This window comes from Ursus americanus, chromosome 31 (genome assembly GCF_024610735.1).
Source record: "Ursus americanus isolate L20-20 chromosome 31, mUrsAme1.1.p, whole genome shotgun sequence".
Lineage (NCBI taxonomy): Eukaryota > Metazoa > Chordata > Mammalia > Carnivora > Ursidae > Ursus > Ursus americanus.
Window position 1 is genome coordinate 23,072,435 of NC_142157.1, and position 12,952 is coordinate 23,085,386.

General features: G+C 36.9%; 1 protein-coding gene across 7 annotated transcripts in view; it reads left to right on the plus strand.

Annotated features, from left to right (window-relative positions):
- Window positions 1–12,952, plus strand: part of MINDY3 (MINDY lysine 48 deubiquitinase 3) — an 80,208-nt gene that overhangs the window by 43,580 nt on the left and 23,676 nt on the right. For all 7 annotated transcript variants that reach the window (XR_006777781.2, XM_045787875.2, XM_045787855.2 and 4 more), the window contains one exon: window positions 737–817. Coding sequence is in view for 6 of the 7 variants with exons in the window: in XM_045787875.2 (XP_045643831.1) it covers window positions 737–817 (81 nt within the window). In the remaining variant the exon portion in view is untranslated. The remainder of the gene's footprint in view (window positions 1–736; window positions 818–12,952) is intronic.

A 12,952-nucleotide genomic window follows, 5' to 3' on the forward strand; every position in this document is an offset into this window, starting at 1 on the left:
TGTTGTTGTTGTTGATTTTAACCTTTCTCAGTCACACACACACAAAAATAATACTCTCAGATTTTGGATACTGTGGTTTTTATAGATTAAGTATATAACCTTGAGACAGGCTATAAGTGTAACTTTTTGTACATTTTAAGGAGACTTCATATTATAGAACTTTGAACTTACATCCAACCATGAAGAGTCAAGTGACAGGATTCTTTCATATCCTTAAGTATTTTGGAGTATATATTTTGCTTTAGAGAGATTTATTATATTGTCCTAGATTCTTTGAAGACAGGATGTGCTTAAGGCTTTTTCCCTGTACTTATTTATTTGTAAATACATTCATTTGTTAATTTATAATTGTTCTTCTGATAAAGTAATTATCAAGTTTATGGTTTCAGGATTTGAGAACCAAGCTGAAAAGCTGGAAGTGGTCATTCTGTCTAGCAACTTTAGTAAAACCTGAGAATGATTCTTAGGGCTAAACTACGTTTTTCCAGCTCTGTTAAATCTGTAGTAGTGTTACTCTGATGTAAAAGTGCGATATAAGCTTAGCCCTGACAGTCTTTATAACATTGATTTTTACATTCAGCATTTGACCTTTATGGGGAAGGCATTCTGGCACAGTACATTATTCCTTTAAATATGAATTGGACACTTCAGTTATGCTTCTAATATTCGTGGGCAGATATTCAGCAGGCAGTATAAAATTTTCATTTGTTTGTTTATTTTGCTACGTTTGTTCTAGGTTGGTTCTTACTTGAAATCTCCAAAATTCCCTATTTGGATTGTTGGCAGTGAAACTCACCTCACCGTATTTTTTGCCAAGGTATGCTTATAGCAGGATTTATTTCTTTTTTTTCTTTTCTTTTTTTTTTTTTTTTTTTTAACATATGACATCAGGCAACAAGTAATCTAAGTCCATATTTAGTTTGGATCTTTGTGCAGAATTCAGTGTATTCCTACTAACAAGTAGATTGTTCCAAAATCTAAAAAATTAATAGTAAAGAAAATACTGTTACACTGCTCTTGTTTTACAATTATTTCAGTAAACTCTGTCATGATTTAGCTATAGTTTCTTTATCTTTTATGACCTTAGAGCTTTGGCTTTTGATATTTTTCAGAAATCACTGTTAAATAACTAAATTTAAAAGTTTTGGATTGCTCTTTTGTAGAGAGGATAAGAATCTAATTTACATAATATAAAATAATTTTAGTTATAACATCTAGGAAAATATTTTTAAATCTATTAATAGTTCAGTGGTATAGAAGTGCTCTTTTAAGATGTAATATTTCCTACAATTTTGATAGATACATGGTTACAATATTGACATAGATTAAATGCATTTGAATATGTGTATTTTAATTCTGAAAACGTGTTTCTAAATTTCATCCTTTGGCGATGGTATTTCTTTCTCTGCATGGAGTGGTTAAGAGCTTTGGAGTCAGACTTCCTTTGAATCCTAGCTTTCCCACTTCCAAATGTTGTTCAGCCTCTTTTCCGTGTCTTTAAAATAAGGGTTTCTGATAATACCTCACTCTTAGGTTTGTCGTCAGGTTTAAATATAAAATGTTTAGCAGTACGTAGTGCAGGTTAAGTGCCCAGGAAATCTTGGCGGTTGCCGTCATCATCCTCACTGCCATCGTCCTTATTCTGCATTTATTGAACATGGAGTTGCTGATGTTGGAGGAAAGGGAGAAAATACAGAATTGCTTATTTTGAGGTTCTTATGTCTAGAGGACCTTCCTGATTCCCCCATACACTTTTTTAGATTGTCCTTTTTAGTGTAATTTTGTGTCTGAAAGACGTATGACTCGTATAAATTGTACCAAAGAGTGAGCTGACAGTGCTAGGTTGTGTGGACCTATTTCCTCACTTACTACTGGATTACTTTCAAATTGCTGCCAAAATCTAGTGAGTGAATTTAGAGCAAGATACGTATTTACCTTAAACAGAAAAAGCTATAAAATATAACTCAAAAAGTACAGACTTCGACAGAACTACAGTAGTAAAAGTACTGATGAGTTACATTTAGTCTGAAAGCTTTTTCTGTTTATTTCCCTCCTAAAGTAGAAAAGAGGTTGAAAACATAATGGAAACTATAGAAACTGAACAACTTTGAATTCCAGAGGGAGGATTTCATCATTTGACTGATTTTTGTGTCAAGTGTTCTAAATTTCCAGAAAAGAAAGTTCCAATTTAGATGCAAAAATGTAGTTTCAAGGCAATTATTTTATCTCCAGCCCCATTTTTAGCACAGGAAAACTAATAAATTCTATGGAACAATGTAAGTTTCAAATATAAATGATAATGAGATGAAAATATTTTAAATCTTGAATTTTATGATTGATATTTAAGAAATTATTTTGTTGTCAAGTAGCTGAAGAGATTTTACAGAAGGTAAATATAAGGAACACTGTCAACTGAGGTACATAAACATCTTGTATTTTAGCATCTAAACGTTAGGTCTGTGGAGAGATACCTTTTTTTCTATGAAACATACACTTCCTACCCACCTGCTTGGTGTTCAGTTGCATTTATCACACAGTGCATAGTTCCTACTTCCCGTACCTTTTTTTGTGTGTCCTGTGGTCAGCAGTGAGCCTTGTGTAGGGCAGAGACCCTCTCATTCATCTTGATCACAGACCTCAACCACATGCAACGAAATATTGAATGAGAGACAAGAAGTGCATAGAGAGAAACAAAAACCCTTGCCACACCAGTTGTAGGCCTCACAGAACAAGCTCCGTGTATGTCTCCTAAGTCAGACAGGGTTTTCAAATCTCCATTTATTTGCATCCCTGGGGCTACTGATAATCCTGATAGGAAAATGCACACACACAGAAAGTGATTAGAAAGAATTTTATGGTAAGATTTAAGTTCAACAATTATAAGTCCTAAAAATCATATATATCAAGTACCTTATTTCTCTTTTAGAAGTCTTGAATTTTATACTAATTGTTACTGTTTTGGTACTTACCTTTGTATCTCTGGGTCTGATACATAGTCTGGCACATAATACAGGGGATTCATTAGTTCAATGAAAAAAGCCTGTGCATAAATTTTCCACACTTGGGTTCCAGTGATATTTATATCTTCTAAAAATATTTTTTCATGACTCATTCTGAAGCTTCTTAAAAGCATGGGTACTTCCTCTTCAGTGTATTTTAAAACAACTGAATTTAGGTTGTTTGGATATGGTTCTTTAAAAAGAGTTGCAAGTAAAGAATTTTTCCCTTTGACATAAAAGCTGAAAGATCAAATAAGTAGCAAATGAGATCAGTAATGCTTCGTAACATTTATTAGGTCCAGTTTAAAATTTTTTTAAAATAAAAGTAGTATTTACGTAGTCTTTGTCTTATAGAAAATACTGTAAATTTTGCTGTTCTTTACATTATAAGACCTATTATTTGAGCATTCTTTAATATTTCTATATTTGAACAAGTAATTTTGGCCTTGTTTTTGTTACTCAAAAAGTAATCTGGAGGTATGTTTTTCTTATATATTTTTGAGTTTTGGTTTATTTATTTGGGGGGGGGGGGGTCACTCACTTTATGTTCCATGGCCTGAAACAAACAGCAGTGTAACGTAAATGCTGAGGTCTTGTTCTGTAAAACTGATCTGTTTGTATGGATACGTATTTCAGGTGCTGACCTCTTTGTGCTGATTATGATTAAGTAAAAAAGCAGTTTAAGGTCACAGTTTTCAAAGTAATCTGTAATTTCACATTTTAAAATGCTTTTGAAAAGCAGTGTGATTCTTCATGTGCCACACTGGAGGTGATGCTAGTTGCCCCTGCCATCGTTCGTGTGTATATTCAAATGAATATTCAGATATTTACTGGACATCTAGTATGTGCCTGGCGTTATGCCAGGTGCTGTGAAGATAGTGCTGAGCAAAAATAGATGTGCTCCTGTCCTTATGGAGATACACACTGTAATGGGGAGGCTTTCATCAAAAAGTCACTTATAAAACTGTACAGCTGTAACTCTGATGAGGTCTGACAAAGCACAGGTCTATAAAGCTCTAAGAATTTATCTTAGTTTTGGAAGATTAAGAATGTTTCCTTGAAGAAGTGATGTCTACAATGAGCATCAAGGCATTAGTAAGATGAAACTATGGGGAAAAGGGAAAAAAGCCTTCCCTAGACAGGAAATAGGAGGCAAGGACTATAGTGGGAACAAACTGGACGAGAAGAACAGGAGCACTGAGGATCTGAGGGGCAAGGGGTAAGATAAGGGTACAGAAGCAAAAGCAGGTCTTTGACTAGAAAGACTGTTTCATAGAGTAATGACAGCAAAAATCAGTGGTGGGAATAGTTTTGGGAGAGATAGGAAGGAAAGAAACAGGATTAAATTTGCATTTTGGAGATGACTGTGACTAATTGTGGAAAACAGACATACTGAAGGATAAGCTAGGGAGTGGGTTACCAAAGAAGACTTTTGTAGTATTCTAGGTAAGCAGGGGATGTGGTTTGGCCAGGGTGATAATGGTAGACATTGATGGAAGTACATAAATTTGAGAGATTTGTTCCTGAGGTAAATTGTCAGGACTTGGTGACAGATTGGATTGGATACAGGAGAGGTAGAAAAAGCTAATAAGATGAGTGTTTTAAATGATTAATCTTAAGAGTCTCAGAAGGAGCTCAGCAGCTTTGCTCTCATTGAATGTACCCACTCATGATTAAAGCAATTAATGTTTTATTGGGCCAGCTGACCCAGTTAAAAGACGGAGACACTGTGGTTCGGGGTATCTCAACAAAATGGCCCAGCCACATAGCCCCACAGTGCGGTTTAAAGTCCCACCCACATGGACAGTGCTTGGAATGCTTACGTGAAAAACAGAAGTCAAAGCAATAGGGGAAAAGGAACTTAACAAAATAAATTTTAAAAAAAGAAGGAATGGAGATAGTGTAAAACAGTATAGGGATCAGCGGCGCCTGGGTGGCACAGTGGTTAAGCGTCTGCCTTCGGCTCAGGGCGTGATCCCGGCGTTATGGGATCAAGCCCCACATCAGGCTCCTCTGCTATGAGCCTGCTTCTTCCTCTCCCACTCCCCCTGCTTGTGTTCCTTCTCTCACTGGCCGTCTCTATCTCTGTCGAATAAATAAATAAAATCTTTAAAAAAAAAAAAAAAACCAGTATAGGGATCAAAAGAAAACTTCAAAAAACCAAAAACTGTAAGAGAAGTTATTATATCCATGAAACTCTGGAGGCTATGAGGAAAGAACATTTGACAGACTAGAAAGTGAAAACTTAAAGAATTGAAAGACAAATTGGAGAAATCTCTCCTCTAGATCGTTGGCAGTAGCTTTCTAACTGAGTACTATACTGTTGCCCTTCGAGGAGCTGTAGTATCTTCTCAGCAACTGAATTCAGCAACTGAAATGACCCTGTTAAAATATAAGTCACTTCATGTTACTCTGATGCTCGAAACCCTGTATTGGTTCCTCTTCATTAAGCATGAAAGCCAAAGTCCTTAGAATAACTTAGTAGGCCCTACCTCACCTCATCTGATTGTTTCCCCATTGCCTTTCTAATCACATTTCCGGGGCGCCTGGGTGGCTCAGTCATTGAGCGTCTGCCTTTGGTTCAGGGCGTGATCCCGGAGTCCTGGGATCAAGCCCCACATCAGGCTCCTCCTCTGGGAGCCTGCTTCTTCCTCTCCCACTCCCCCTGCTTGTGTTCCCTCTCTCGCTGGCTGTCTCTCTGTCAAATAAATAAATAAAATCTTTAAAAAAATAATAATAATCACATTTTGTCCTACTCCCCCTTCCTTGGCCATGCCGATCTTACCTGTGACTCAGGAATGAGGCAAGCCCTTTGCATGTGCTGTTCCCTTTGCTTAAAATGATCTTGCCTCAGATGTCTGTATAAAGGATTCTTTCCTTCCTTCAGGTTGGTATTCAGAAGTCACCTCCTTAGTTAGACCTTCCCTGGCTACCTTTTCTAAAATGTCAACCCCTTACTCCCCCACCTTTTCATTAACATTCTCACAGATACAGATATATTTTAATTGAGGTGAAATTCACATAACAAAATTAACTATTTTCACGTGAACGACTTAGTGGCATTTAGTACATTCAGAGTGTTGTGTGACCACCACCTGTAACTAGTTCCAGAACATTTCCATCACTCCAAAATAAAACCCCATATCCATTAAGCATGTACTCCCCATTCCTTCTCTCCAGAACCCCAGTAACCACCAGTTTGCTTTCAAGCTCTAGGAATTTACCTGTTGTGGGTATTTCATATAAATGGATCCTATAACATGTGACCTTTCGTTGGGGATTCTTCCACGAGTGTAATGTTTTTGCAGCACGTTCTCATCACTACTTCAGTCCCTTCTATGGCTCACTGATACTCTGTGTATGCACAGAACACAAGTCAGTTATCTGCTCAGTAGACGTCTGTTTCCACCTTTGGCTAGCGTGAATAATGCTGCTGTGTTTCTCTACGAACACTTGTTTGAGTCTCTGTTTTCAATTCTTTTTGGTAAATACCTAGAACTGGAATTGCTGGGTCATAGGGCAATTCTGTGTTTAACTTTTTGGGACACTGCGTTGCTGTTTTACATTCCCACCAGCAATACACAAGGGTTCCAGGTTTTCCACATCTTTGCCAACACTTGTTATTTTCCTCTTTTCTTTTTATTATTATTGCAACCATCCTAGTGAGTGTTAAGTGGTCATTGTAATTTTGATTTGCATTTCCCTAATTCATGAATAATGATGTTGATCTTTTATATACTTCTGGCCATTTGTATGTATTCTTTGGAGAAATGTTTATTCAAGTTCTTTGCCTATTTTTGAATTGGGTTGTTGGTTTTTTTTGTTAGTGAACTGTAAGAGTTTTTAATGTATTCTGAGTTTAGGTACATACTATATATTTGTTTTATAAAAATCTGTCTTTCTCAGTAAGCTCTCTGAAGGCAGGATTTTTGTCTCTCTTGTCTCCTGTTTTCCACTGCCTAGAACAGTGCCAGACACACTGTTGGTGCTCAGGAAATTTTTGTTGAACAAATGAATTGCAGAAAACACTGAAGATTTGTTTCACCAAAAACTGTGATATAACCATGTTGGTATTTGAATAAGGGGGAGAGATGGGGACTTAGGAAAGCTAAGTTGTCTTCGATCAATTCAATAGATCTTCGAGAATTCAGTAGATCTGTATAACAGTTAATGTATGCAATATCTATATGAAGAGTAAAACAGAAGAACTCGCTTTTGCTCTTACAGATTCTTTCTCCAGATTAGTGAATAAGAACAACTTTGATGAGTATTTATAAATAACCATTGTCACATAAACTCTATCATGTTTAAAATTTATGTTCGTGGTTTGAGGATGGGGAAGAAAATTGTTCCTAATCAATCAGTGCAATAACTTTAAGGACTATAAGTAATTAACTATAGTTTATTTTAAAAGAGGTGTAAAGTCTGTGATTTTAAAATTCAGTGCCAGACTGTTTACTTAATAAAGGTATCCCTTGATATTTGAGATGTCCAGTGGCCCAGAATTTAACTTTTTTATTTTATTGGAACCTTCTTCCTGACCCATGGAGAATCATTCAACACATTTTGTAGGGTTGGTAGAGATTTTTCACAATTCAATTTTATTTGAAAATCAATTTGCAAAATTTCAGATTGATTCTAACCATCTTTTTTATCTTCTTTAAGTTTTTAAATTTAACTGTCTGCAACATTTTATAAGTCATCTTACTCTCCCATCTGACATAGACAAAGTGATCTTTCTTATCTTATTAAACCCCTGTGTCTAGGAAACAACAAATATTGTCCTCTTTGATGTATCTTAGAGAATGTGGTTGCAAAACGTACATAGAAGCGATCCTGCGTAAGTGGGAGTTTCATACTTAGGCTACGTGCTGTTCCTCCTCACTGTGAACTGCAGGGATCGCAGAGGAACTGAGTCATCACGCAGCAGGGGGCCCACAGACCCTGTAATAAGAGGATGCGGGCAGGTAAAACGCAGTACGTAAGTGGACTTCCTCAAGGAAGGAAACTCACTTTCCATTAAGTAGGGTGGAGAATTCGCCAAGCAAGTCCTCTGAGCCGTGACAGAATAAAATTTTCAGATCTGTACATTGTGAGAGAGCACGCCTCGTAGGTCTGGGTAGTATATTGAATGTCATTCTAAAGGTCATCGTACCATGGTACTTTTTTTTTTTAATTCAAGTACCATGGTACTTTTGAGAAATTGAAAACTTAAAAACTTACTACACAGGTAAAAGAAATGATTTTGAGTAGTAGATGCTTGAATACAGAACCTGTATTTTTAAGCTTATCTTTCTTGAATTATTTCCCTTAATTTCAAAAAAAAATATTTCTTATTGTTAAGACAAGGCTGTATAATGTTTTAAATCATCTTTGAGGAGTCTAGTCTTTTTATACTGAAACATATATACTTTAAATGCCCAAATATCACCTGACAGAATATTTGGGCAGTTGTCCACTTACCTTTTTCTTCTCTCTAACCATCATTTTTCCCTTTGATTTCTTTGTCTTCCTTTTTTTATACTTTGGTTTTAAGATTAAATTATTTAGGTCATTCTCATTATTTCATCTTGAATTGGAACGAACTGTGAAATTAATTTTTAGAGCAAATTCAAGATGAGGGCTTTACATTTGAAAATATGATGCTTTTAATTTTGTTAGAATTATATGTATATAAAGTAGTAGACAAAATAAATTTGTCTTTTTTGTTTTTATGGTGCATTTCAATCTCCATGTGGGATGACAGCTGCTGGTTCAATATAAAAATAACTGGAACCCACCTATATAACATCTCGTTTCATCTTCGGAAGATCAGTGACTAATTTCCTTGGTAATCCATTTCATACTGCCTTTTGAAGTTGGAGAGATGAGTTTTACATCCCTTTTTATTCTCTTTTATGGTTAGAAAAAGGCCTCTTTGTATGTGCAGAGTATCACCTTTGACCTTTCTTGTGATAAAAGCAGTTTTCCTTTTAGGTAAGAACACATGAAAATACATGACTGTTGAAATGCAGAATATATAAAGAAACTGTATTGAATGCGAAGGAGAAACAAAACATGTATCTGTTTCTGCATGAGCTCACTACTCTTATTGTGCTGTTACTGGGAGTCTGTTCAGAATTCTTTCTCCAGGGCAAGCTCCTTTTGTGCGTTCATCCTTGGGTGTAACGTTAGGAAGGCTACTGCGATCAAGTGTTAGGTTTCTTTTTTTAGGTGTTTAAAAACTGGACAGCCCTACTTGACCATTAATACATTTCTCTACATGTCATAAATACAATTTTAAGAAAAAGTAAAACAATGCTTTGGAGACTTTATTTGTTATAAAGAAAATTCAACCTCTGTATCTTTCATTGTTGGGTCAAAGTCCTGGAACTTCGAAAGCAGCTAAATTGATAGGCATTCTGTAACATGTAGAATGTTGCAGTTTGGGTTTTGCTATGTTAATGCAGTTCGTCACCCCATCCATTTATGTGAAGTAAATTTGTGAGTTTGTGCTTATGTTTCAATGTCATGCCTTCTCTACTACAGAAAGGAAATGGATTTGAGACCTAAACTATTTATTTTTATAGTTAAAGTCATAACTTGTCATGTGTGCTTTTAACACCTATCCTCTAATGTAAGAAATAGCATCTGGTAGTTGAACGACTTGGAAAGTTTGGGTAGAAGTCTACATAAATTTTCAATAATTTAAATAACTGAAAATTGTTAAACTGTGAATTTTTAACCACAAACTGTTTGCTAACTGCTTAGCACACTTTGGAACTACCCCTCATCAGCTATCTGTAGGGTTATGCCAGGGATTTGTGCCGTCATAATAAAGCTTTTATTTTTAACTGTTTTTATCAGAGATTTTTCAAAATGTATTATAAATATTCTTACCTCCTTAAACAAAGTGACAATTAAATTGCTCTTACATTCTCTTTCATACTACCCTGAATGCCCTTAGGCAGCTGTTTCTGTGTCTGGATTTTATAATTTTTAGGATTTTGCGTTTTCTCTTTGTTAATCATGTCTCATGTCAGCCTGCTGACTGCAGTCCGTCCCTCTTTCCCTTTCAGTTTGTTTCCAAGAATTTTTTGTTACGGTAGAGTCATATAATTGTCCAAACAAGGTAAAATATCGTTGATAAAAAGGCCTACATGTGGTGTCATGAGTAAAGTCTACGAGTGTTAATTAGAATCAGGGTTGATAGGTCAACATCTCTAGGTTGGAATTGATGGAAATAATTGCAGTAAATACATTGGGTAGCAGAATAGAGCAAAAGGTCTTATATCATGTATTTAATGTATGATTGTGTTAACAAGTTTGTGATTTTATTTCTCTGTGCTTTTATTTATGTTACCCTCTGCCCAGAATGTAATCAAAATCCTGCTCATTATTCATGGTCCAGCCTTGACATCTTCTGTGTTTTGACCACTGCTTCTCTTACTCCCTCATTGCTCCTAAAATTTCTTCCAACATTCTACCTTCTTGTGATCACTGATGTTAACTGCACTTTACCTGTTTTCCCACAGGACCTAGTATAGCTAACATTAGGCATTGTACTAAGTCCTATTGAAATGCAAAGATGAATGATGCAGTGTAATAATTTTCTGTTTCCACTTACTGAGCGGTGCCTGTGTCAGGCATTATGCTAACCATCTTGCATGCATTCCTCATTAATCCTCAGGGCACCCCTGTGAGGTAAGTACCATTTCTCATCTACATCTTATAGTCTGGGGCCAGTGAAAAATAACCTCCCCAAAGTTATACACTAGTGAGCACCAAAGCCAGGATTCAAACGCCAGTCTTCTGACTCTGTAGCTTTTCACTATTTCTGTCCCTTAGGATAACAAAAAAACAAAAAATTGCACAAGAGTGGAATAGAGACTGGAAGAGGGGAGAGGTGGGTGCATAGGATATGATACTAGAATTAAAGGACATGATAAGTTTTGGACTTAATATGAAATGAGGGCTATATTCTAGGCTTGGAGAAAAGATGAAGCAAAAAGACGAGATGTGGGATGTGACAGTCCATGCTGTATTTGGGGAATAGTACTTGGTTCCGTATGGCTGAACGATACTGGTTGTGCTAGTAGATTAAGGAGGAAGCAAAGGTTGGGATCAGATACAGGACCAGCTGGAATAATCCTTTATTCCCAGACCGTCTTCGCTGTACTATGTCTGCACGCTTAGCTTGATTTGGAAGGCTTAACATGAACTTCCAAGGCATGAATATAAAGCATGTACATGGAAGTAGAATAACCTTCATAATGAACAAGAACTTTTCCATAAAGCTCTGATAAAACCTAAGATTATTAGAAATTTGAATATTGTGACTATTTTTCATAGTCAAACCCCGTTTAAAATAATATAAGAAGAGAAAGGATTTGGAGGGGGGAAGTGGGGGGGTACGGTCAGGGTTGTCCCTTACTTTGCATTGATACTAATGCAAGCCTGCCAAGCTTAAATTACATAGTGTCGGGTGGACTACAGCGTAATCCTCGTAGGCATTCATTTCATATGAAACATAGAAAGTCTGTATATATGGAGATTCCCCTGTATGCAGCTTACATTATTACAATCAGTGTCAGAGGATAAACATGAAGGGAAAGACAAGAGGAGAAGGCAGGCCAACTATGAACAGGAAGAGCAAATATACACGTGGCACAAGCAAAATAAAGCCCCAGCCAGAATATGATGTTTTAATTCCTTTTGCCAGTTTCCTGAAATAACAACCCTGAAATTTCAGTGATTTATTCCGCATTCAAGAAGGAGGCAGTGAAAGCAGTCCACCCCAGGCAGGAGGGATATTTGACCACTAAAATTGTTTAGATTTGCCTGCATGTGTTGGTGATTATAAAAGCATTTCAACAAGGTGAGTTTTGTTATATTTAAATCCTCTACAGAGAGTGCAGCCTGTATTTGCCTATACTGGGGCACCGCTCCCACCATACCCCTCCTCCCCAAACACATGCCAGAGCTTCTTTCTCTCTCTCTTAATTGACACGGTGGCTGCAGGTGTGTTCCATGTGCCTTACCTCATTCTAAGATCTGGACTGAAGGAGCAGCCTGTGGGGAATGTGCAGTTCTCCTGGTAGAGGGAAAAGAGAAAGACACTTGGCAAAGCCGCAGGTGGCACTTAAAGCTTCTAGGAGCTAGCAGAATGTCACTTTTGCTTATATTGCTCTGGCCAAAAGAAGTCACCTGGCCAAACCTGATGTCCGCGAGGGTGGGAAGTAGACCCCTCCCAGAGAGGTACTTCACAAGCCCATAGCCACAGGCCGTGATGAATAATCCTCTTACAAGGCAGGGAGGTATAAGAAATTAAGAAAAACAGTACCATCTAGCACCGTAAGTTACTTTGCATCCAGGCGATTTAACTGAGTTTAGAATGATTCAAATAATATAGAGTCTTTACTTAGAAATAAGGAAGAATTTTCTGATTGTTTGATTTTTATCCAGGTGGTCATTGAATATTAACTTTAACCATTTAAAGAAGTCAGAAAATCGGTGTTCTTGAATTATGTAGGTATTCATGTGCCGAGAGAGGAATGGCTTAGGTTAGCTGTTCTCTTAAAGAAATTCAGTAGTTAAAAGGCTAACAGCTTCTCTCCATCTGGTTCTTCACAAGGGAACACAGAAAATGACTGTAGGTACACAGCAGAGTCATTACTCAGAGTGGATGCCTTAGGCCTTAGGGATGAATTCTCTGGCAGAAACCAGTTGAGAAAGGCTGGAAGGATTATTAAGGTGAGTTGTATAGTTAGGATAATAGGGAGAAAAAGAAGCCCATTCATTAGTATTAAAGTAGTAATGATTCTAACCATGTCCATCGGAGACGTCCTCCTACTGCCTTATTTCTACTTGCGCATTTAGAGTTTGGTTTTTTGGAGAAAGAGCCTTGAAGGGCTTTTCTTTACGTTCCTTCCCTGACTTCTCTGCTAACGCGGCACAGATCAGCGCTGCACAGC